The 25,229-nt window shown below is 39.1% G+C and overlaps 1 protein-coding gene across 3 annotated transcripts in view; it reads right to left on the bottom strand.

Moving 5' to 3' along the window:
* Positions 1-25,229, bottom strand: part of LOC133608863 (protein unc-13 homolog C) — a 384,474-nt gene that overhangs the window by 108,795 nt on the left and 250,450 nt on the right. For all 3 annotated transcript variants that reach the window (XM_061964459.2, XM_061964461.2, XM_061964460.2), the window contains exons 17-18: positions 14,809-14,942; positions 6,515-6,600 (exon numbers count right to left, since the gene is read on the bottom strand). In XM_061964459.2, the coding sequence (XP_061820443.2) occupies positions 6,515-6,600; positions 14,809-14,942 (220 nt within the window). The remainder of the gene's footprint in view (positions 1-6,514; positions 6,601-14,808; positions 14,943-25,229) is intronic.

Here is a 25,229-nt window from a genome sequence, read left to right as displayed (position 1 = left end):
ACTGTACACGTAGTGCAAACAGACACAATTTAAGTATGTTTGGGAAAATTAGCAATCACTTAATCAATTTCATGTTACCGTATTTTACGGACTATCAGGCACACTTAAAATATTTGTTTTTCTCTCAAAACTCAACAGTGCATCTTATAACCCGGTGCGCCTAATGTAAGGAATACGTTTGGTTGAGCTTACCCATCTCAAAGCAATTTTATTTGGTACATGGTGTAATGGTAAGTCTGACCAGTAGAAGGCGGTCAAACATAAGAGATAAGTGTAGGCTGCACCGTTTGATGTGCTTCAACATACGAGTATTATTATGGTGTGTGTATAAAGCAAGACATATTATCTGGCGTTTTGTTTCGCGATATTATGCAAAACCAACTTTTCTTAACTTCTGGTTCCTGCTGATCTGTATTTGGGATCTGCATAAATCCTGAAAAATTGCGTGTGTCCGCCTTTGTAGTCGATTAGCTTCTTATTCTTCTCTGCCTTCTTGTTATGGGACATTCATCCTCGGCTGTTGCCATTTCTAATATAAAGTCGTGTAAAGTTCTTGCTTATATCTGTCAGTAAACTCGCCATGAAAGCGCTAAAACATACCGGTGTAGTGAGTTTACATTATTCACCCAAGGAACTTTAGTTTTTAGAGTTCTGGTTGGACGGTTTTTCACGGGACACATTACTGGTGTTGTTGTTTCGGGATGAGGAGATGCTGCTCGTTATTGATTTAAGTAAAGTCTGAATGTCATTAAAATAGTAAGCTCCATCTTTTGACATTTGTTCCACTCCCGTCCTTGCACGCTACACCGCTACAACAAAGATGACGGGGAGAAGACGCTGCCGAAGGTGAGCCACGTAAATAAGACCGCCCACAAAACAGCGCATCCGGAAGCGACTGTCAGAAAGCGGCTTGAAGATGATCTGTAAAACATATCCTATGCAACATTTTGACCAAAGAACAAACCATCAGAGGTGTGGACTCGAGTCACATGACTTGGACTCGAGTCAGACTCGAGTCATGAATTTGATGACTTTAGACTCGACTTGACAAAATGTAAAAAGACTTGCAACTCGACTTAGACTTTAACATCAATGACTTGTGACTTCACTTGGACTTGAGCCTTTTGAATTGACATGACTTGACATGACTTGCTACTTTCCCCAAAACCCAAAGATGAAAAAGTTATTCGGGAGCGCTCCGTATTTTTCATTGTGTACTTGTCTATCAGCGTTGCGTGTGTCAGCTGGTGTGGTCTCAGTACAACAGCCAATCAAATTAGATCTACTTTGTTTTCATCACACAGCATTCATCCAATCAAATTGCAGGACAACCAACGAAGAAGACATGTCCAAACCACACGCCAGTGAACAAAAAATGATACCTAAAATAATTTTGTTTGGGTATAAAAATTACGAGGTGGTCAACACAAAACGGTTTGCAGTATGCAACACATGCGGTTCGAAAATTACTGATGGAGAGGCAACAACTTCCAACTTCGTCCGGCATTTGAAGTTGCACAAAGAACGGTAAGTTTTGAATGTAAGATAACGTTTATTGGCTAAGTAACGTGACTTTTATTTGCTGTGTAGTTAAATCAGTGAGGCTGTAAACTCACTGCTAACGTTATAACGTTATTGCAAACACGGGAATCTGTTGCAGTTCACTACCTTATTCATACTTTTTGTTCAGTGATTTTTTTTAAGCAGGGTTACGTTAGTCAATATATCACACGTAACGTTAGACGGCGGTCAGCAGCACCGCGTATTTTAGCCACCTAAAAAAAGACAAAAATAGTAAAATAAAGGTCAGTTAAAATGTATACCATATTATGAATATGTGTACCATTTTAGCTAGCTTTCTGACATACTGTTGGTTGTTTACCTCAGTGGTCCCCAACCACCGGGCCGCGGCCCGGTACTGGTCCGTGGATCGATTGGTATCGGGCCGCACAAGAATTTTTTTTTTTCTTTTTTTTTTAAATTAAATCAACATAAAAAACACAAGATACACTTACAAGTAGTGCACCAACCCAAAACAACTCTCCCCCCCCTTTTGTTCTGGGCATTGAACATGAAGACTCTTCCTTCACTGTTCCGAGTGGCCATGAGAGTCTTGGCAGTGCCTGCCTCCAGTGCTCCAGTGGAACGAGTTTTCAGCCATGGTGGCATCATACTACGCCCCCATCGTGCACAAATGACTGACAGACTCTTGGCTAATTTGGTCTTTTGCAAATGCAATGAAGCATAGGGCCCTGACATATAAAAAGTACAACTTTTTTGTTATGTTCACGTATATGTCATGTTTTTTCAATGTTAACACTTTTGTACAAATAAGTACATTTGCACTTTATTTTTCAATGTGTTTGTTCTGTAAAGGAATTAGTTAATGTTTAAAATGACTGGTTAATAGTGCTATTATAAAGTGCAATGTCAGCACAATTTTCTTTCCTGCAATTTAAAATGCACTTGTTTTAATAAATAAATACAGCGTTTGAAAAGCATACACAATCTGTGTTAATATATTAGTCTGTGGTTAAAAGGACTTGGAAGGACTCGAAACTCAAAATGCAGGACTTAGGACTTGACTTGAGACTTTCCAGTCTTGACTTTGGACTTGACTCGGGGCTTGCCTGTCTTGACTCGGGACTTGACTCGGACTTGAGGGCAAAGACTTGAGACTTACTTGTGACTTGCAAAACAATGACTTGGTCCCACCTCTGCAAACCATTACATGTTATGTAGACCACAAGGAAGTGTCTTCAATTTAGAAAAAAAAAAAAAATAGTATGACTCCTTTAATGCGCCCTATACGCCTTATACATGAAAAAAGATTAAATATAGACCGTTCATCGACAATGCGCCTTATATCGGTGCACCCTATGGTCCGGAAAATACGGTACTTTTTATTAATTATTTATTTATTTTTGAGGTGTTTTGATGCCAGCGTCGTTTTAAGCAGAATGTTGCTGCTTAATGAAGCTTAACTTCCTATCACCACTGTCATGTTTTTTATTTCTTTATTCTGCAAAACGAGTTGAGACCGACGCTAGTAGCAACTCTGCTGGGAGCCACCATTTGGTGCACTCTGTTTTCCTCAATTATCAATTCAACACTATTTTATGGAAATTAATATGCTGATGGGGTAGGGTTGTTAAAAGTATCGATACATGGATACTTGGCCGATACCAAGATGCAACAAATATATTGATACTTGCTTTTTTCAGTATTGTCAGTACTGAATACTGTATAACACATTTTCTTTGGCGAGAAAATTCAGTTCAAGTATGTCTACTGTCTTAAAGAAATTAATTGTTTCCCATTTAGTTACAGGTACTTATTTGTGAAATCCTTTCATAAATGGGGACTTGGCATAACTGTAGGTGTGGCGTAACTATGCTTCACAACACATCGCACAGGCGCCTGGTTCGCCAGAGAATAAGACGTAGTAGAAATGATCGAAGATGAATTTTAGTGACTCTGTGGCTATATTTAGCGAGTAGAAGTACAAACCCCAAAACCAGTGAAGTTGGCACGCTGTGTAAATCGTAAATAAAAACACAATTCAATGATATGCAAATCCTTTTCAACCTATATTCAATTGAATACACTGCAAAGACAAGAAAGTTAATGTTTGAACTGGAAAACTAAATGTTTTGCAAATATTAGCTCATTTGGAATTTGATGCCTGCAACATGGCACACGTGTCAAAAAAGACTGAGAAGGCACCATTAATACTGAAAGGTATCACGGACGCCCCTGCTTATTTCAGCAAGACAATGCCAAGCGACGTGTTACAACAGTATGGCTTCATTGATTGATTGATTGATTGAAACTTTTATTAGTAGATTGCACAGTGAAGTACATATTCCGTACAATTGACCACTAAATGGTAACACCCGAATAAGTTTTTCAACTTGTTTAAGTCGGGGTCCATAGTAAAAGAGTGGGGGTACCAGACTGGCCTGCCTGTGGTCCACACCTGTCTCCAATTGAAAATGTATGGCGCATTATGAAGCGTAAAATACGAGACCCCGGACTGTTGAACAACTTAAGCTGTACATCAAGCAAGAATGGGAAATAATTCCACCTGAAAAGCTTAAAAAATTGGTCTCCTCAGTTCCCAAACGTTTACTGAGTGTTGTTAAAAGGAAAGGCCATGTAACACAGTGTTAAAAATCCCCTGTGCCAACTTTTTTGCAATGTGTTGCTGCCATTAAATTCTAAGTTAATATTTGCAAAACAAAAATCAAGTTTCTCTGTTCGTACATTAAATATCTTGTCTTTGCAGTATATTTAATAGAATATAAATCATTGTATTCTGTTTTTATTTATGAAATACACAACTTCACTGGGTTTGGGTTTTGTACATATTAAAAGTAAAAGAGAGGTGTATCGTGCGTCATGCATTTATTCAGTAATCAAATACAAGTGTTCAAAAACAAATTCGCCGCAAGAGTGAAGGCGAAGATCCGCCACCACAAGCCCACGGCGTGTGCATTACCGCAGTGTGCAGAAAACCTCCACAAGCGTGCAACCCAAACTTTAGCACTTTTATTTGTGCTAAGAAAACTAGCAGCTAAGTTCTAACAGCTAAAAGACACTCTTATGTCACTTTGAAAATCACTTATTTCACCAGGAAGTGTGGCCTGCAGCGCTTTTCTTATTGGCCCGTTGCACATTGTAGAAATAAGACAAACAAGAAAAAACAGCAAAGATGCAAATATAGACCCAAAAGTCATGACATATTGAACAAAAGCTGACAATTTGATACAGATAATGAATAAAAACATCCAGATATGTCTTTAAATGTATGTTTTGGAGCAACATATGTTGCCATCCAAGCAACGTTACCATGGACGCCCCTGCTTATTTCAATAAGACAATGCCAAGCCACGTGTTACATCAACGTGGCTTCATAGTAAAAGAGTGCAGGTACTAGACTGGCCTGCCTGTAGTCCAGACCTGTCTACCATTGAAAATGTGTGGCGCATTATGAAGTCTAAAATACCACATTGGAGACCCCCGGACGGTTGAACAACTTAAGCTGTACATCAAGCAAGAATTGGAATGAATTCCACCTGAGAAGCTTCAAAAATGTGTCTCCTCAGTTCCCAAACGTTTACTGAGTGTTGTTAAAAGGAAAGGCCATGTAACACAGTGGTGAACATGCCCTTTCCTAACTACGTTGGCACGTGTTGCAGCCATGAAATTGTAAGTTAATTATTATTTGCAAAAAAAAAATAAAGTTATTAGTTTGAACATCAAATATCTTGTCTTTGTAGTGCATTCAATTGAATATGGGTTGAGAAGGATTTGCAAATCATTGTATTCCGTTTATATTTAAATCTAACACAAGTTCCCAACTCATATGGAAACGGGGTTTGTATGATGTCACACTACCACTATATTGAGAGAATATACCAATTAATATTAGTTTTTTTATATACGTGAAGGGCCACGTCACTTCTGTTTGTTTTTACAATGTAAAATACTTGAGTATTGTTGTTATTTATAAGCACAATATACTACTTTGCATGTATAGTATTAGTTACCATCTGGAAGCTGCTACTGAGATATGACTTCTGTCCAAAAGTTGCTGAAGCACAGTGATATTAAATACTTGACAGTTTGAAACAGTTTTCACTAAAGTAGTAAATGTAATAATACGTGGGGTTTTTATCATGGTATCGAATGAGTATCGAGACTCGTGGAAATTCACAGGTATCCCCGAAAGGGACAAGCGGTAGAAAAATGGATGGATGGATGGATGGTATATATCCACTACTGAAATTCTACAACCGTAAGTACTTTATTGTAAACAGTACAACATGAGCTTTACATCAACAGTTGAGTATAGTGCATTTAACGTTTTAGAGCACATACAGATAATAAAACTGCTGGATGCTAACCACTCATGAAATAAAATCTTAGCTATATTGCCATCTTGTAGAGTTAATAAAAAAAAACAGCCCCTGTTTTTAATGCCAATGTTTTTGACCAATGCTAATTAAAGACCCCAGCAGTTATTTGATTTATATTTAATGCACCTGGCGACTTAACGTCCACTGAACAGAGATGTTAATTGAAGTATTTCCAGAATATATGCTGTGAGGCTTACTTGAACTTGAAAGACCTCCTTTAACCACCACACGATTCAACACAATATCATTTGAATCCTTGACAAGACAATTCTTTCATCACTTGTAAAATAATCAGTGAGCATTTGAGCATTTTTAGGCGCATTAGTGTTTAACCTCGCATTAGTTTGTGAATCAAAGTGTGAGTAGTGTGGATAAAAACAGCTGATTAGCTCCATCGTGCCACCAATCAAAGAAGGTGTTGCATGTTTTTATACATAATGAGCATGTGAAGTAATAACCATTTAGCCCCCAGGTAACAAGCTCACCTTATAATTGACCCTTTATTCATCAGAAAGGCAGAGTTAATGCATGTTATTGTACTTATCTCCTAATTGTCACTCATATCTGCTGGTAATCACAGCGGCATGACTCACCGTCCATTGCATACTTCATGTCCAGGGCAAAGAGGGTCCACGTCATCTCAGCGCTGATTTTGCCCACGTTCAGCTCTTGTGGAAACCTGGTGGGCAGGGAAAATAGATTCCGGTTAAACTAATTTCCCCATAACGACATGCTCCACCGGGTGTCCTGATGGCCAAGGCCCGAATCTTGGAGAAACGAGGTAATTGGTTGTGAGAGAAGACACGGTTGGCAGGTCTTGTAATGCGGACCTTCACCAAGGCTTAAACATTTGTCACCTGTGAAATCAATAGGTGAATGGCTACACTATAGCACCCTAATGGCTAAAAGTTCTATCCAGATGCCAAATGTATTTACAATAAGAGCCTATATAAGCACAACAGAGCCTAAATAATAACAATAATCATCAGAATAACAATCCCTTTAATTTGTAATGCACTTTCAGTTCAGAATCATTAAGAATAAACATTTAAAAAACTGGTTTTGTAAGGGTAAGCTCGTACTTATAAAAGAAAAAAAAAACATGGACATAAAAAAAATTACAAGCAGACATGGAAATTAATTTATGTTGATCAGACCCTAGAGTTATCCGGCAGCTATACAATTATAGTATGTTTTTCAACCACTGTGCAGCCTGTGAGATACAGTCTGGTGTGCTGTGGGAGATTGTGTAATTTCACCTAATTGGGTTAAAAAAATATTTTTTGCAAACCAGTAATTATAATCTGCAAATGTGCCGTTGTTGAGTGTCTGCGCTGTCTAGAGCTTGGCAGAGTAACCGTGTAATACTCTTCCATATCAGTAGGTGGCAGCAGGTAGCTAATTGCTTTGGAGATGTCGGGAACATGGTTTGTTGTGATCACAATATGCGGGAGGCAACCGTATAGGTAAAAAGGTATCTAGCACTTAAACCAAAAATAAATAAAAGGCCAGTGCCGCTAAGAAAAGGCATTGAAGCAAAACGAAACTAAAACTGAACTGGCTGCAAAGTAAACAAAAACAGAATGCTGGACAACAGCAAAGACTTACAGCGTGTGGAGCAGATGGCGTCCACAAAGTAAATCTGTACATGACATGACAATCAACAATGTCCCCACAAAGAAGGATATCGTCCGCACAACTTAAAAAGTCTTGATTGCGAAAACAAAGCAGGTGCGGGTAATAGCGCTCAAAGGAAGACATGAAACTGCTACAGGAAAATGCCAACAAAAGAGGAAAAGCCACCAAAATAGGAGCGCAAGACAAGAACCAAAACACTACACTAGGGCTGTGAATCTTTGGGTGTCCCACGATTCGATTCAATATCGATTCTTGGGGTCACGATTCGATTATACATCGATTTTTTTCGATTCAACGCGATTCCCGATTCAAAAACAATATTTTTCCGATTCAAGACAATTCTCTATTCTCAATACATAGGATTTCAGTAGGATCTACCCCACTCTGCTGACATGCAAGCAGAGTAGTATATTTTTGTAAAAAGCTTTTATGATTGTAAAGGACAATGTTTTATCAACTGATTGCAATAATGTAAATTTGTTTTAACTATTAGATGAACCAAAAATATGACTTATTTCATTTTTGTGAAAATATTGGACACAGTGTGTTGTCAAGCTTATGAGATGCGATGCAAGTGTAAGCCACTGTGACACTATTGTTCATTTTTTATTTATTTTTATTTTATTTTTTATAAATGTCTAATGATAATGTCAATGAGATATTTTTAATCACTGCTATGTTGAAATTGTAACTAATATTGATACTGTTGTTGGTAATATTCATTTTTGTTTCACTACTTTTGAATTTTTCTGTGTCGTGTTTGTGTCTCCTCAATTGCTCTGTTTATTGCTGTTCTGAGTGTTGCTGGGTCGGGTTTGGTTTTGGAATTAGATTGCATTGTTATGGTATTGCTGTGTATTGTTTTGTTGGATTGATTAATAAAAATAAAAAAAATAAAGAAAGAAAATTTATTTAAAAAAATAAAATAGATTTTTGAAAAATGAGAATCGATACTGAATCGTACAACATGACAATGGCGATTTGAATTTGAATCGATTTTTTCCCCCACCCCTACACTACACACAGGAAAACAACCAAAACACTGAAAATGTGGTGCGAATCTGGTAACAAATGAAGGAAGAAGAATTAATTCCCAAGAAAAACAGCACGGGGTCCATCGTCTGGCGGTGGTTGGGCTTCAAGCGGGAATATGTTGAACAATTATGTGGCAAAAGCGTTGCTACAAAAAGTAGCAGCACTACTAATGTAGCATCATTTGAAAAGTCACCCGCTAGAGAATGAAGAGTGCTTGAAACTCCGCATGTCAACATCTCCGGCCGATGCCACACCCACAAAATGCCCAAGCAACTATTTTCAGATCAACACCGTATGAAAAAAATAATCAACAACAGAAGGAGATAACGTCCGCAGGAACCTACCACATAGCGAAGGACATACACTATTTGATTTCCTATTATGCAGCTCATTTTTATTTGACAGTTATTGAAATATCTTGTGTGACATCATGCACAAAAGTGCATTTTATCTGTTTTTAACTATTGTAGTGATGTTCTGTACAAAAAGTGCACTTTAATTTAGTGTTGTTTTGATACGTCATCTTAGTGACATCATGCACAAAAGTGCACTCATAGCTTGTTTTAAAATGTCTCTGACAGTCTTGCACTTTCTGTTTTGGAAATGACATGAATGTTTCTGCCACTGCTTAATAACTGTTTAATAAATACAGTTTTGGTAAATTGACTTAGTTGTGATTTCCTTCTCTGCATGACAGTTTAAAATGAGCATATATTAATGAAGTATGAACAAGAATGTTTTAATGTAGACACATATAATCATTATACTGGTGTGATTATATGCATCAAGTGTTCATTCAAGGTAAGGCAAAATATCAAGATATATATCGTGTATCGTGACATGGCCTAAAAATATCGAGATTTTAATAAAAGCCCTAATTAACAGTAAAAGTTAATAGTTCATTTTCTACCACTTGTCCCTAATAATTGTGTCAAAATAATAGAATGATAAATGACACAATATGTTACTGCATACATCAGCAGACTAAATTAGGAGCCTTTGTTTGTGTACTTACTAATAAAAGACATGTTGTCTTATATGTTCACTATTTTATTTAAGGACAAACTTGCAATAAAAAAACATGTTTAATGTACCGTACGATTTTTTCTTAAAATAAAGCCAATAACGCAATTTTTGTGGTCCCCTTTATTTAGAAAAGTGTCGAAAAGTACTGAAAAGTATCGAAATACATGCAATCATGGCCACGTCTTTGTTTTGTAAACAAACCCCTTGGCTGTAACGAACACAAGGAAAAATGGACAAGCTATTCGCTCGTCTGCGCCGAGGAACGCAATAGGATTTCAGTCAAAGGTCAAATGTGAAACGTCGGTGGTTTAATTATCCGTAGCCTCAGACAATGATGGGAGGACGTTTACAGATGACGAGGTGTTCCCCAGATAAAGGTCAGTTCATCTGGAAATGTTTTGTTGTTTTCCAACGCTGAATTATTCCCCCTGTAGCTATAATCGTGGTGATGTGCAGAACAAACACAACAAAGGTGTGTTTGTGCAGAGAAGAAGATAAAAACCGATCCAAGGGACAATTGCCGTCCCTATTTTGGTGTCTATCACCCTGGAAGATATTCACTGCCTTTACGAAAAGCATACAATAACATGTAAATCTGGAGCTAAAGTGCCTTTGGATGCAGTGAAGCAAACAAATGGCATGCATTTTTTTTTCAGGAATAGTCCTTAAAGCTTCTAAATCTTTCGGCTTTGCATCATTCAGATGGTATATATATTTTTTTTTATTGCAAAAATCAATTCAAAGTCAGTCGATTCACAGTTTGGCCTTGAGAATATTTCCATTCCATCATTCGAGTCGGCAACAAGACCTTGTAGGTTTGCCACAAGACGATCAGCGTGGGGTCGTTATCGTTCTGGAACTTGACCAGAGGAAAGCGTAGGAAAATAGACACGACTAAAGGCAGCTCTATCATTAGACAGTGTAGCAGAGGAAGCTCAGGGCATAAACAGCCGTAATGAGCGTCGTAAATCAGCGAGAGGCAAACAGAAATGAGCTAAAAATATGAACAAATATAAAAGGATGAGAGGGTATGCAATATGTATAAGTGAGGCTAGATATGGGGGGAATAATTGCATGCCTTTTATGTTTTTTGTTTTCAGTTTCATCTCTGTTTTCATCAGGAAATGGGTTTGATTCTAGAAACTGATGCACACAAACACATTGTAAACATATCCCTGGTCGCCACAATTCATGACAAATCTAGCACTCAATCCTGCCATTGTTGTTCGGAAGTTATTGCATTTATCTCCATTCAAATCAAAGCACTTTCAATTCAGACTAGGATGCGATTTGTATGAAATATGACTAAACCTAACCATTGCTGAAGGATGGGAATATGACTATACTGTAATTCACTGATCGGTGTACTAAACTCCTGTTTATGTCTTGTATTGAGCAGTGTTGCGCTAGTGGAAGGCTGCATGGATGGGGCTTTACTTCCTATGGTTGACAAGTTGCAAACTACCAAAATGACCCGAATATTACACTCTTCTAAAAAGGATGAGTCGTCTTATAATTGGGGTTGAGAGATTTATATGTGCAAACCAACAGATGGTGCCAAACGACTTCTCCCAAATGCGTCTGAGCTTTTCTCCCTGTCATTCACTTCTTAAGACTGCACAGTAACACATCGATCCGTATAAAAGACAGTATTATCCCTCAAACATAGTCCCAAAAATACGAGTTGTCTTACATTTAGGGTCTAGATGTGTATATGTGCAGACCAACAGGTGGTGCCAAACGACTTCTCCCAAATGTGTCTGAGCTTTTCTCCCTGTCATTCACTTCTTTAGACTGCACACTAACACATTGATCCATATAAAAGACAGTGGTTTCCCTCAAACCTAGTCCCAAAAATACGAGTTGTCTTACATTTTGTGTCTAGATGTGTATATGTGCAGACCAACAGGTGGCGCCAAACGACTTCTCCCAAATGCGTCTGAGCTTTTCTCCCTGTCATTCACTTCTTTAGACTGCACACTAACACATTGTTGCGTATAAAAGACAGTATTTTCCCTCAAACATAGTCCCAAAAATATGAATTGTCTTACATTTTGGGTCTAAATGTGCAGACCAACAGGTGGCGCCAAACGACTTACGGTATTCCAAATGCGTCTGAGCTTTTCTCCCTGTCATTTACTTCTTTAGACTGCACACTGACACATTGATCTGTATAAAAGACAGTATTTTCCCTCAAACCTAGTCCCAAAAATACGAGTTGTCTTACATTTTGGGTCTAGATGTGTATATGTGCAAACCAACAGGTGGCGCCAAACGACTTCTCTCAAATGCGTCTGAGCTTTTCCCCCTGTCATTCACTTCTTTAGACTGCACACTAACACATTGATCCGTATAAAAGACAGTATTTTCCCTCAAACCTAGTCCCAAAAATACGAGTTGTCTTACATTTTGGGTCTAGATGAGTATGTGTACAGACCAACAGGTGGCGCCAAACAACTTCTCCCAAATGCTTCTGAGCTTTTCTCCCTGTCATTCACTTCTTTAGCCTGCACACTAACACATTGCTCCGTATAAAAGACAGTATATCCCTCAAACCTAGTCCCAAAAATACGAGTTGTCTTACATTTTGGGTCTCGATGTGTATATGTGCAGACCAACAGGTGGCACCAAACGACTTCTCCCAAATGCGTCTGAGCTTTTCTCCCTGTCATTCACTTCTTTAGACTGCACACTAACACATTGATCTGTATAAAAGACAGTATTTTCCCTCAAACGTAGTCCCAAAAATACAAGTTGTCTTACATTTTGGGTCTAGATGTGTATATGTGCAGCCCAACAGGTGGCGCCAAACAAGTTCTCCCAAATGCGTCTGAGCTTTTCTCCCTGTCATTCACTTCTTTAGACTGCACACTAACACATTGATCTGTATAAAAGACAGTGTTTTCCCTCAAACGTAGTCCCAAAAATACAAGTTGTCTTACATTTTGGGTCTAGATGTGTATATGTGCAGACCAACAGGTGGCGCCAAACGACTTCTCTCAAATGCGTCTGAGCTTTTCCCCCTGTCATTCACTTCTTTAGACTGCACACTAACACATTGATCCGTATAAAAGACAGTATTTTCCCTCAAACCTAGTCCCAAAAATACAAGTTGTCTTACATTTTGGGTCTAGATGAGTATGTGTACAGACCAACAGGTGGCGCCAAACAACTTCTCCCAAATGCTTCTGAGCTTTTCTCCCTGTCATTCACTTCTTTAGCCTGCACACTAACACATTGCTCCGTATAAAAGACAGTATATCCCTCAAACCTAGTCCCAAAAATACGAGTTGTCTTACATTTTGGGTCTCGATGTGTATATGTGCAGACCAACAGGTGGCACCAAACGACTTCTCCCAAATGCGTCTGAGCTTTTCTCCCTGTCATTCACTTCTTTAGACTGCACACTAACACATTGATCTGTATAAAAGACAGTATTTTCCCTCAAACGTAGTCCCAAAAATACAAGTTGTCTTACATTTTGGGTCTAGATGTGTATATGTGCAGCCCAACAGGTGGTGCCAAACAAGTTCTTCCAAATGCATCTGAGCTTTTCTCCCTGTCATCCACTTCTTTAGACTGCACACTAACACATTGTTGCGTATAAAAGACAGTATTTCCCCTCAAACATAGACCCAAAAATACGAGTTGTCTTACATTTAGTGTCTAGATGTGTATATGTGCAGACCAACAGGTGGCGCCAAACGACTTCTCCCAAATGCGTCTGAGCTTTTCTCCCTGTCATTCACTTCTTTAGACTGCACACTAACACATTGATCCGTATAAAAGACAGTATTCTCCCTCAAACCTAGTCCCAAAAATACAAATTGTCTTACATTTTGGGTCTAGATGTGTATATGTGCAGACCAACAGGTGGCACCCAACGACTTCTACCAAATGCAGTATTCTGTTTGTATTAGTCCAGTTTCACAAATTCCTCAGTGAATTCACCGTGGAGTTATTGAGTCCGTTTAGCCAATTGGAGAACTAGCTTTCGCAGCTAGTGGGTCCATGACGATGACTTTTGTTTTGTTAGATGATCCGTGTTACAAACACCGTTTGGAAACATTTAAGGTATGTAAATAAACATTTACAAAATCTTTCTGTGGAAATAACTCATTTCGTAATGTATATATCCGGTGATGATAATATATGGAATTTAAAAACATATTTTCTTATTTAGTGGGTGGGGCTTGTATACTCTATAGGAGTGGTTCTTAACCTGGGTTCGATCGAACCCTAGGGGTGAGTCGGCCTCAGGGGTCCGCCGCGGAGGTCAAGACACGCCCGACTCATCGTGTAAATAAAACTTCTCCCTGTCGGCGTGTTATGAATACCCCCAAACAATGTTCCCTCTAATTTTCCATATGCGTGAGCAAACGCAAACACTCTTTGAGCATTCGGTGGAGCACATGTGAGCGAAGTCAGACGTGCACATGCACTGTGGTCACATATGCAGCACACCTGTAGCACTCCTGTCCCAAACCTGACTAAATAACAAGTTCAATGTTTTATTATTGTAATCAAATGACAGCAGTCATTTCCATGAGATTATTTTCTAATATAAATGTTTTGGCCCAATTACAATGACTATAACATATTGTTTTTCATGAGCTGTGTACTAGTATTATATTTCTGGGTGGGGGGTCTTACTTTGGAAATAATGTGTACCCCTTTCAGATATTGCATTTAGTTCCCACTAAAACATTCACATGTTGCACAATGAGATGTAAACATGGGATGATGTGTAAATTCCTGTAACTTTCTGTTTGTAAAATATACCTTTATTGGTATTTATTTAATATAATAACATCATTTTATGATTACGGTTTGGGTTCGGTGAATGCGCATAAGAAACTGGTGGGGTTCGGTACCTCCAACAAGGTTAAAAAGCACTGCTCTATAGTCTAGAAAATAAGGTAATTTTGTCTATTTTGGCCTTGTTTTTGTCTTAGAAAATATTTTTCCAAAAGCATCTCAGGTGGTTTACATATATTCAGGTAAATATGTCACGACTGGGGCTTGCAGCTAAGTAGTGGCCTCCGTTTTGCTTGGATGGCCTCAACACACAAACAAACAAAAAGGAACCAATGAATCAAAAAAACTATCGCACATAATTGACCAGATTCTTTACCTGGGAATGAATTGATTGTCAAGCAAAACTTTAAGTAATTAGCGCATTACATACTGGTTGATGACTGGTGTGTAGGCTGTCCTGTCTTCGTCTATGACCGACACCATGAGGGTGATGAGCTTGGGCCAAAAGTCCAAGTTCTTGATAGACGGCCCTTGTTCTTCACGTGGGAGATCTTGCTTCCGGCTCTGCAGACAGGGAATTCAGGAAATGTTAGGCACTCTAGGAAAAATGGATATGATGCATGAAGTATCGAGTATTGGTTATAGAGTCATATTGCGTCATTTTATTGCCATGATGCAATTCACAGGGACACCAAGTTAGCATTTCAGTAAGTGATTAGAGATACAGTACAGGCCAAAAGTTTGGACACACCTTCTCATTTCAATGCGTTTTCTTTATTTTCATGACTATTTCCACTGTAGATTGTCACTGAAAGTATCAAAACTATGACACGTGTGAAGTGAAAACCCTTTCAGGTAGACTACCTCTTGAAGCTCATTGAGAGAATGCCAAGAGTGTGCAAAACAGTAATCAGAGCAAAGGGTGGCTATTTTGAAGAAACTAGAATATAAAACATTTTTTCAGTTATTTCACCTTTTTTTGTTAAGTACACAACTCCACCTGTGTTTATTCATAGTTTTGATGCATTCAGTGACAATCTACAATGTAAATAATCATAAAAATATAGAAAACCGATTGAATGAGAAGGTGTGTCCAAACTTTTGGCCTGTACTCTATGTGTGAAACAGAAATAGTGGATTCAATGAACTCTGGTGGTTTTATATTCAAGCATTTCTGACCTAAAATGTTATCAAAGCCAAAGACCAACAGATTATTCTATATGAATACATGCAAACCCGTACACATACTGTGACAATGAAGCATATCATTTATGACATACTCTCACGGGAACATAATATACATGTTTTACTCTTGTTTGTGTATGCAAATGCAAGCCTATTGTAGATGAATGGAAAAATTGCTAAGCCAGTTCGATTCCTTTACTGAATAATTTAGCGAGAATGATCCAACAACCTTCAGCATATTGACTTTGGTGCAGCCACACAACACACGTTACAAGGAGGAGAGCTTGAGAATTGGAATTACAACACAAATCCATGTGTTTATCATTAACCAATCGACAACCGCAGATTTTTTGTTGTTGTTGTGTGTTTTCCAACATCACGACATGGTTTCATCACGCAGATGACGATCGTGTGAACGATGATTGTGTGTCGCCTTCCTTTTTAATCATTCGGTTTGGGAGCTTCACACTAATAAAAAGGGATTACTTCGCATTCTGTCAGAACTCCCATTTACAGCATCTTAGGCTTACAAAATTTCTGATTCACTTTTTTTTTTAATATGAAAAGACGATTGTGAATGCAAAAAAAAACAGTTTCAGCGTGAGATTGATAACACAAAGACTTGGGAATTGCTAAGTTAAACTGTCTTTTTCAGAGTGAACAAGCATGAAGCTTGAAGATATTGTAGTGGAGGTGCGAGATGGAATGGAAAGACAGTTGAAAAGTCATACCTTAGGGCAAATTCATCAACGATAAAACCCCAATCAATGGAATATTGATATAACTCTTATTGTATTTGGGCAGTTTCACATATTTTTATTTGTGCATGTCTTTCATTTTCCACAAAATAAATGTTTCTATGTTTGTAACACCAGAATTTAGGGGCTTTGTGCAGTTACAACCCCAAAATATACTGTTGCCGTGGTAATTACAAACCGCGTTTCCATATGAGTTGGGAAATTGTGTTAGATGTAAATATAAACAGAATGCAATGATTTGCAAATCATTTTCAACCCATATTCAGTTGAATATGCTACAAAGACAACATTTTTGATGTTCAAACTGTTAAACATTTTTTTTTTGTGAATAATCATTAACTTTAGAATTTGATGCCAGCAACACGTGGCAAAGAAGTTGGGAAAGGTGGCAATAAATACTGATAAAGTTGAGGAATGCTCCTCAAACACTGATTTGGAACATCCCACAGGTGAACAGGCAAATTGGGAACAGGTGGGTGCCATGATTGGGTATAAAAGTAGATTCTATTAAATGCTCAGTCATTCACAAACAAGGATGGGACGAGGGTCACCACTTTGTCAACAAATACGTGAGCAAATTTTTGAATAGTTTAAGAAAAACCTTTCTCAACCAGCTATTGCAAGGAATTTAGGGATTTCACCATCTACGGTCCGTAATATCATCAAAGGGTTCAGAGAATCTGGAGAAATCACTGCACGTAAGCAGCTAAGCCTGTGACCTTCGATCCCTCAGGCTGTACTGCATCAACAAGCGACATCAGTGTGTAAAGGATATCACCACATGGGCTCAGGAACACTTCAGAAACCCACTGTCAGTAACTACAGTTGGCCGCTACATCTGTAAGTGCAAGTTAAAACTCTCCTATGCAAGGCGAAAACCGTTTATCAACAACACCCAGAAATGCCGTCGGCTTCGCTGGGCCCGAGCTCATCTAAGATGGACTGATACAAAGTGGAAAAGTGTTCTGTGGTCTGACAAGTCCACATTTCAAATTGTTTTTGGAAACTGTGGACGTCGTGTCCTCCGGACCAAAGAGGCAAAGAACCATCCGGACTGTTACAGGCACAAATTTCAAAAGCCAGCATCTGTGATGGTTTGGGGGTGTATTAGTGCCCAAGACATGGGTAACTTACACATCTGTGAAGGTGCCATTAATGCTGAAAGGTACATACAGGTTTTGGAGCAACATATGTTGCCATCCAAGCAACATCTTTTTCATGGACGCCCCTGCTTATTTCAGCAAGACAATGCAAAGCCACATTCTGCACGTGTTACAACAGCGTGGCTTCGTAGTAAAAGAGTGCGGTTACTACCAGTCTAGTACCCGCACTCTTTTACTGTGTGGCGCAATATGAAGCTTAAAATACCACAACGGAGACCCCGGACTGTTGAACAACTTAAGCTGTACATCAAGCAAGAATAGGAAATAATTCCACCTAAAAAACTTCAAAAATTGGTCTCCTCAGCTCCCAAACATTTACTGAGTGTTGTTAAAAGGAAATGCCATGTAACACAGTGGTAAAAATGCCCCTGCGCCAACTTTTTTTGCAATTAAATTCTAAGTTAATGATTATTTGCAAAAAAGAAAAAAACTTTCTCAGTTCTAACATTACATATCTTGTCTTTGCAGTCTATTCAATTGAATATAAGTTGAAAAGGATTTGCAAATCATTGTATTCTGTTTTTATTTATGATTTACACAATGTGCCAATTTCACTGGTTTTGGGTTTTGTATATCGTAATCATGGTTTTCATTCAAGACTAAAAACAGTTAAAGAATATTGTCATTTTGGCCATTAATTTAGTGATATCTGTCCCATATCAGAAAAAACATAGCGTTGGTCTATGTATTGAATTGCTTCTGAAATCTCCAATATAAGCTCTCTGATACAAGCAGTCCTGCAGTCGGTTAACATCTAAATGTCCTCCAGTAAGCACACAAGTTTGGTTTTTTCTTGTATTTGAGTCAAGTCATTTACAAAGTGTCAACATGTAAATGACTTGACTTGACTTGCTGGGAGCTAGCAGCTACACAGCAGCCATGCTCACTATAGCACATAAGCCAGACATACATAATGGTGTCCTTAATTGGAACACTAACTGGTAAGTGAGTAAATGAGTGGCCAAAATGACAATATTTCATACTTGCCAACCTTGAGACCTCCGATTTCAGGAGGTGGGGGGTGGGAGGCGTGGTTAAGATATATATATATATAAGAAATACTTGACTTTCAGTGAATTCTAGCTATATATATATATATATTTTATTACATACATATATATATATGCATATATATATATATATATATATATATATATATATATTTACACATATACACACACATAACACTCATCTACTCATTGTTGAGTTAAGGGTTGAATTGTCCATCCTTGTTCTATTCTCTGTCACTATTTCAGAACACACACATTATACAAATATACATTATAAAATCAATAAGAAAATGGGAGCTCTAATTTGGGAGTCTGAATTAGGATCAGAAGTTCCTATATAAACATTGCGCACTCACGTCGCCTTTTTGTATTGATTACTGCAGCTGTGCACTGGATTAATTCACAAATACAAACTACAACTCACAAACACTTTAGAGTTAGGCTCCACCATCAGAATGTGTACTTAAACTTATAAAGATCACATGGATATTATTCAGTGAGTTGATTCACCAAAACTAGCCTGTTATAGAGGAGGAAAACGCACACAGGACGTTTCAATTGTTCACAGACTGGTCGCGCTCATCAGAATGACAAGACACTTCCGGTATGCAGGTGATAGCATTCAATTGGGAAGAAACGCCCTACTGCCCCCTACTGACCAATGTGAATACTGATAAATGTGTAATGACAGCTCCAAAAAACGAATTCAAACCACAAAATAAAATAAATAAATCAACACAAAAATGTGACACATTATGGGTGGGTCACATATGCATGTACAGTAGATGGCAGTATTGTCCTGTTTAAAAGTGTCACAACATTGCTGTTTACGGCAGACAAACTGCTTTACGGTAGATGAAAACTTGACTGCTGTTGTTGTGTGTTGTTACCGCGCTGGGAGGACGTTAATGAAACTGCCTAACAATAAACCCACATAAGAAACCAAGAACTCGCCCTCCATCATTAGCTGTTTATATTGTGGGAAAGCGGACGTGTGAACAGGCTGTCAACACGTCACTCAGGTCCGCATGGAGCTGGAGGGGGCGTGGCCTCCAGCTCCGCCTGAATTTCGGGAGATTTTCGGAAGAAAATTTGTCCCAGGAGGTTTTCGGGAGAGGCGCTGAATTTCGGGAGTCTCCCGGAAAATCCGGGAGGGTTGGCAAGTATGCAATATTTTCAACCATTTTTAGTATTGAATGCAAACCAAGATGTGTCATAACTTAACAACTTCCAACATTTTTTTTAAATGCCACGTGAACGCAAAAGAGCAGTTTGCACTTTAGATTATAAGCACTGAGACTTGGAAATAGCTGATTTACATTTTCTCTGGCAGAATTAACAAGTGGGAGACAGTTGATGATGAGATGAGATGTTGCAGTGGAGGTGTTAAAGCAATGGAAAAGCAGTTGAAACGACCATACATTAGGGCACGCTCGTCAACAATAAAAGCCCAATAAATTGGCAGGACTTTTTTCTTCCTATCTTGGGAGATTGCAAATGTGATCCTGAGTTAACGCACAAAGACGGTGCCTAATGGGAATTCCTGTTCAACGGGAAGCATGAATAATGAAAAGAACAACTCTGCAGGGGGGTTAGTCCGCCATGGAAACCGTGCACAGGTGCAAAAGTGAAGGACACGTATGAAGGTTGACGAGTGCGTTTCCCTGTTAAAACTCCCTTTGCTCATTTATATTCGCCTCATGACCACATTGTTCGATGTGATTAAGTAGATGCTGCTTTTTTTTTTTTTTTTTTTTACAGTCAACAACACACCCATGGCTTTCAAATTTTTACTGTAAGATTGCACCTTAGCAGCACCGCCGCTACGACTACTTTCACCAAGGCGAGGGCAATAGCATCAAGATTGATGGCGGCGCATCGCTCTCCCAGAGGCTACCTGTGATGCTTTATGTTTATTGTTTAGTGCTCCCAGGTTTCCATTTGCATGCGACAGGCTCCTCATCAATTATGGCAATTCAAGTCAAATTTAGAGTCTGGGACTGAGAGCGGCACGATGGGAATGTGCTCGTGTCCTGAAGGAACGCACACAGGTGGTGCGACAAGAGAGTTGACGGATTATTGAAATCCAGAATCCACTCTAGACCCTAGAGCAGGGGTCAGCAACCCGCGGCTCTTGACTTTAGCGCCACTCTAGTGGCTCCTAGGAGCATTTTTTTTTTAAAGGATTGAAAATGGAAAAAGATGCGGGGGTCAATATTTGTTTTTGTTTTAGTATGTTGTTCGTTTGAGGACAAACATGACACAAACCTTCCCAATTGTTAGAAAGCCCACTGTTTAATATGTTTGATATGAGTATTTGGTGAACATCGTTTTGTCCTACTCATTTCGGCTCTTCTTGAACTCACCACAGTGTGGACTGTGACGCAACAGTTTGTTTACATGTGCAATCTTCCACTCCTTCTTTGTCTTATTTTGTCCACCAAACGTTTCATACTGTGCGTGAATGCACAAAGGTGTGCTTTGTTGATGTTATTGATTTGTTGGAGTGCTAACATGCTATTTAGGCTAGCTGTATGTACATATTGCATCATTATGCCTCATTTGTAGGTATATTTGAGCTAATTTAATTACCTTTACTTGTATCCTCTTTGAATATAATTTAGGTTTGCATGTCTCATGACACATTATCTGTATGTAATATTGGCTGCATTTCAGATATATGTTTGTGTGCCATGTTGTTCCAGACCACAGCAAACATTACCTAGCTTGCCAAAGATTGTAATAAATCTATTAAAAGAAGACAGCCTGCCGTTTCCTTTAACTTGGACACACACATCTATACCTTTGGCCATTAAAAGCCAGTAATTTCCAGGAGTTATCTCACCTTCTGAGTAGCCTCTGATTTACTAATGGTTTCTAACGTTGTAAAAATGTGTGGAATAAATATTACATTTCAACATTTCTGTCAACGAAGATTTGCTTCAGCCTGCAACACATAGTCATTTTGATAGTAGGCTATTATAGCTAATATAAACACATATTCATTATAAGACTTATACACGGCTTTTCATTTTTTACGGCTCCAGACAGATTTATTTTTTGTATTTTTGGTCCAATATGGCTCTTTCAACATTGTGGGTTGCCAACCCTTGCCCTAGAGCAGACCTGGGCAAATTAAGGCCCGGGGGCCACATGCGGCCCGTTAAGCTTTTCAATCTGGCCCGCCGGACATTCCCAAATCATTTTTTGGATGTTTAAGATGTAAAGTGTAGCTGCCATTATGATATGCAGTGATATTTTCTAATGACCATAAGTCTTCAACTATACTAAGTATTTCAATGGTTGGAATCTGCGCTTATGGATGATATACCAGTTACAATGGTAATCTAATTAGTTACTATGGTCATCTAATTAGTTACTAAGGTAATCTACGTCACAGCAGCTCAGACGAGGCACCAAGCAGTGTGGGCGGGAAGCGTTTCCACAGACGCGGAAGTAGATTTTCACAACAAAGTTCTAAAGCTTAGTGATATATCAGATATATTAGATTCTAGGTGGGTTTATTTTGTACCCTTGGCGTTCATATTTCACTGTTTGTTGCATTTTTGTTGCATTTCACTTCATTGTAAAATGTGTCGATCGAAAGGGGGTGTGACGTTAATATTTTGTCAATATTCAGTGTTTTATCCGTCGTAGAAAAATGTACAATTCCATTACGTTTAAGGGGGTCTGTCATAACGTTTTTAGCATTCAATCAGACATTATTGTGAGGTTTTGTATTAGTATTCCTAAAAATAGATATACCGGCCCCCAGACACATTTTTTTCCTCTAAATGTGGCCCCCAAGTCAAAATAATTGCCCAGGCCTGCCCTAGAGGATATACACGGTATTCAGCTCATGTTTTGGGGGCCACATTTCCATAAAGCTAAGGACTGTTGGGCCGGACCTTTTGCGTCACTATTAGTCTTATTTTGTATATTCCAGAGAACCGGCGTCCTCCAAAGTAGACATTTGATCATCGTCTATATATTTTGTCAGAGTTACAGGAGCGTGCTGCTGTTTTGAAGAACCTTTGCAAAAAAGCTAATCAAAGATCATCTCTATGACAGCACTCTAGTGATTTAAAAAAATCTGCTCCATAAAGGTGAGTCTCTCACATGTTTTTTTAACCGAAGTTGCAGGCCATCAGTTGAATAGCCCGAATTATGAAAAAGGAATAGTAGACTTTGCATGCAGTTGCTATTCCAAAGACGTTACACTGCAGTCGTGTATAGACTACAGTGTGTTGCCCTATCCGGGAAGTAGTCTTTGCCATTAGATTGCATTTGCCAGTCTTTTTTTTTTAGTTGAGCCCTACAAAATGTTTAAACTGTAAGAATTATATTTACTACACACCAGCTGTTTGATTGTTACATGCATCTTTGTTGTAATTTTGATGACCAGATTTGGATTAGTTGAAAGCCCCATTTCAAATCACTAATGCTCGTCCATAGCGTGTTTATAGCAAATCCAGTGGAAAAAGTGGAACCTTACTCCCTGAGAGAGCATGAGGAGGTTGAGGTGGGCGGGGTTGAGGTGTGTGTGTGTGTGTGGGGGGGGGGGTATATTGTAGCGTCTCGGAAGAGTAAGTGCTGCAAGGGGTTCTGGGTATTTGTTCTGTTGTGTTTATGTCGTGTTACGTTGCGGATGTTCTCCCGAAATGTGGTTCACAGTGTGGCACATATTTGTAACAGTGTTAAAGTTGTTTATACGGCCACCCTCAGTGTGACCTGTATGGCTGTTGACCAAGTATACGTTGCATTCACTTGTGTGTGTGAAAAGCCGTATATATTATGTGACTGGGCCGGCACGCTAATGCAGTGCCTTTAAGGTTTATTGGTGTTCTGTACTTCTCCCTACGTCCGTGTACACAGCGGCGTTTTAAAAAGTCATACATTTTACTTTTTGAAACCGATACCGAGAATTTTGAAACCGATACCGATAATTTCCGATATTACATTTTAAAGCATTTATCGGCCGATTATATCGGCAGTCCGATATTATCGGACATCCCTACCTGAAACTATATTTTCTGTGGCTCTATCTAGTGGTACGCCAAATAATCACTTGATTAAAGTACAGTGTTTTATTATCCTTTATACAAACTGTGTGTAATTTTACAGTGGCCAAACATTGAATTCAATTAAATAATTGTTATAACATAATTTTGTTTTAATTAATACTTAGGCCTACTACTCTACTGTATTTTGATGTGGGTCATTATGGTGGTCCTTGGTGAAAAAAGTTTGAGAACCACTGTTCCTTTGGGAATCATTGTCTCCAAATGTGAACAAATTGTAGGTTGACCCTTGTTGAAATTGCTTCACCTTGAAGGTTTCAAAGCAGTAAAAGAGTTCAATTTGAGCTTCCGCCAGTTGCTCCTCTTGCTTCATGGTGATAGTAGGCAATATTTGGACACAATGAATAAACAGACTCCCATGTGCTTTACCAATGATATTTATATTGAGCTCGGATCATATACAATATATTGCCAAAAGTATTTGGCCACCCATCCAAATAACCAGAATCAGGTGTCCTAATCACTTGGCCCGGCCACAGGTGTATACAATCAAGCACTTAGGCATGGAGACTGTTTCTACAAACTCTCAGGAGCTCAGTGATTTCCAGCGTGGAACTGTCATAGGATGCCACCTGTGCAACAAATCCAGTTGTGAAATTTCCTCTTTCCTAAATATTCCAAAGTCAACTGTCGGTTTTATTATAATAAAATGGAAAAGTTTGGGAACAACAGCAACTCAGCCACAAAGTGGTAAGCCACGTAAAAACTGACAAGAGGGTTCAGCAGAGGAATTATGGTGTGGGGTTAGTTCCAGTGAAAGGAACTTTGAATACTCCAGAATACCAAAACATTTTGGACAATTCCATGCTCCCAACCTTGTGGGAACAGTTTGGAGCGGACCCCTTCCTCTCCCACCATGACTGTCCACCAGTGCACAAAGCAAGGTCCATAAAGACATGGATGCCAGAGTCTCATGTGGATGAACTTGACTGGCCTGCACAGAGTCCTGACCTGAACCCGATAGAACACCTTTGGGATGAATTAGAACGGAGACTGAGAGCCAGGCCTTCTCGACCAACATCAGTGCGTGACCTCACCAATGCGCTTTTGGAAGAATGGTCGGAAAATTCCTATAAACACACTCCGCAACCTTGTGGACAGCCTTCCCAGAAGAGTTGAAGCTGTAATAGCTGCAAAAGGTGGACCGACATCATATTGAACCCTATGGGTTAGGAATGGGGTGGCACTTCAAGTTCATATGTGAGTCAAGGCAGCTGGCCAAATACTTTTGGCAATATGATATTGAAATGTATCTTATAACAAAGTGAACCAGCCACGCTTTCCCCACTTTCAAAGACTTAAAAAAAGAAGAAGTGTTTTTTCCACTTTGATTATTTAACACGGGGTCCCCTATTCCTCTCTTCCCTTCCTCTCCCCCCTAGCTAATTCATGCCCTGGCGGAAGCGACGGGCTGGAGGTTGTCGTGTTACGCAAGAAGCCTTGTTGTGGCAGGCCTGCACTTTGCTGGGCTCTCGAATGAGTTGTAACCACGCAGACAGCGAGGGTAGCTGTGTGCGCCCGTGTCTACGAGCACAATAATTTATAGTCATAGCGACATTAGCTTGAGGGGCCATGTCTTCTTTTTTTTCTCTCCCATTGATGGAGAGGCTGTCTATGCTGAAAAGAGTGGGGGGGGGGGGGGGGGGGGAGAAAA

This window comes from Nerophis lumbriciformis, linkage group LG06 (genome assembly GCF_033978685.3).
Source record: "Nerophis lumbriciformis linkage group LG06, RoL_Nlum_v2.1, whole genome shotgun sequence".
Lineage (NCBI taxonomy): Eukaryota > Metazoa > Chordata > Actinopteri > Syngnathiformes > Syngnathidae > Nerophis > Nerophis lumbriciformis.
Note: the sequence above shows the minus strand (reverse complement) of the source record. Positions and strands in the feature narration are given on the sequence as shown.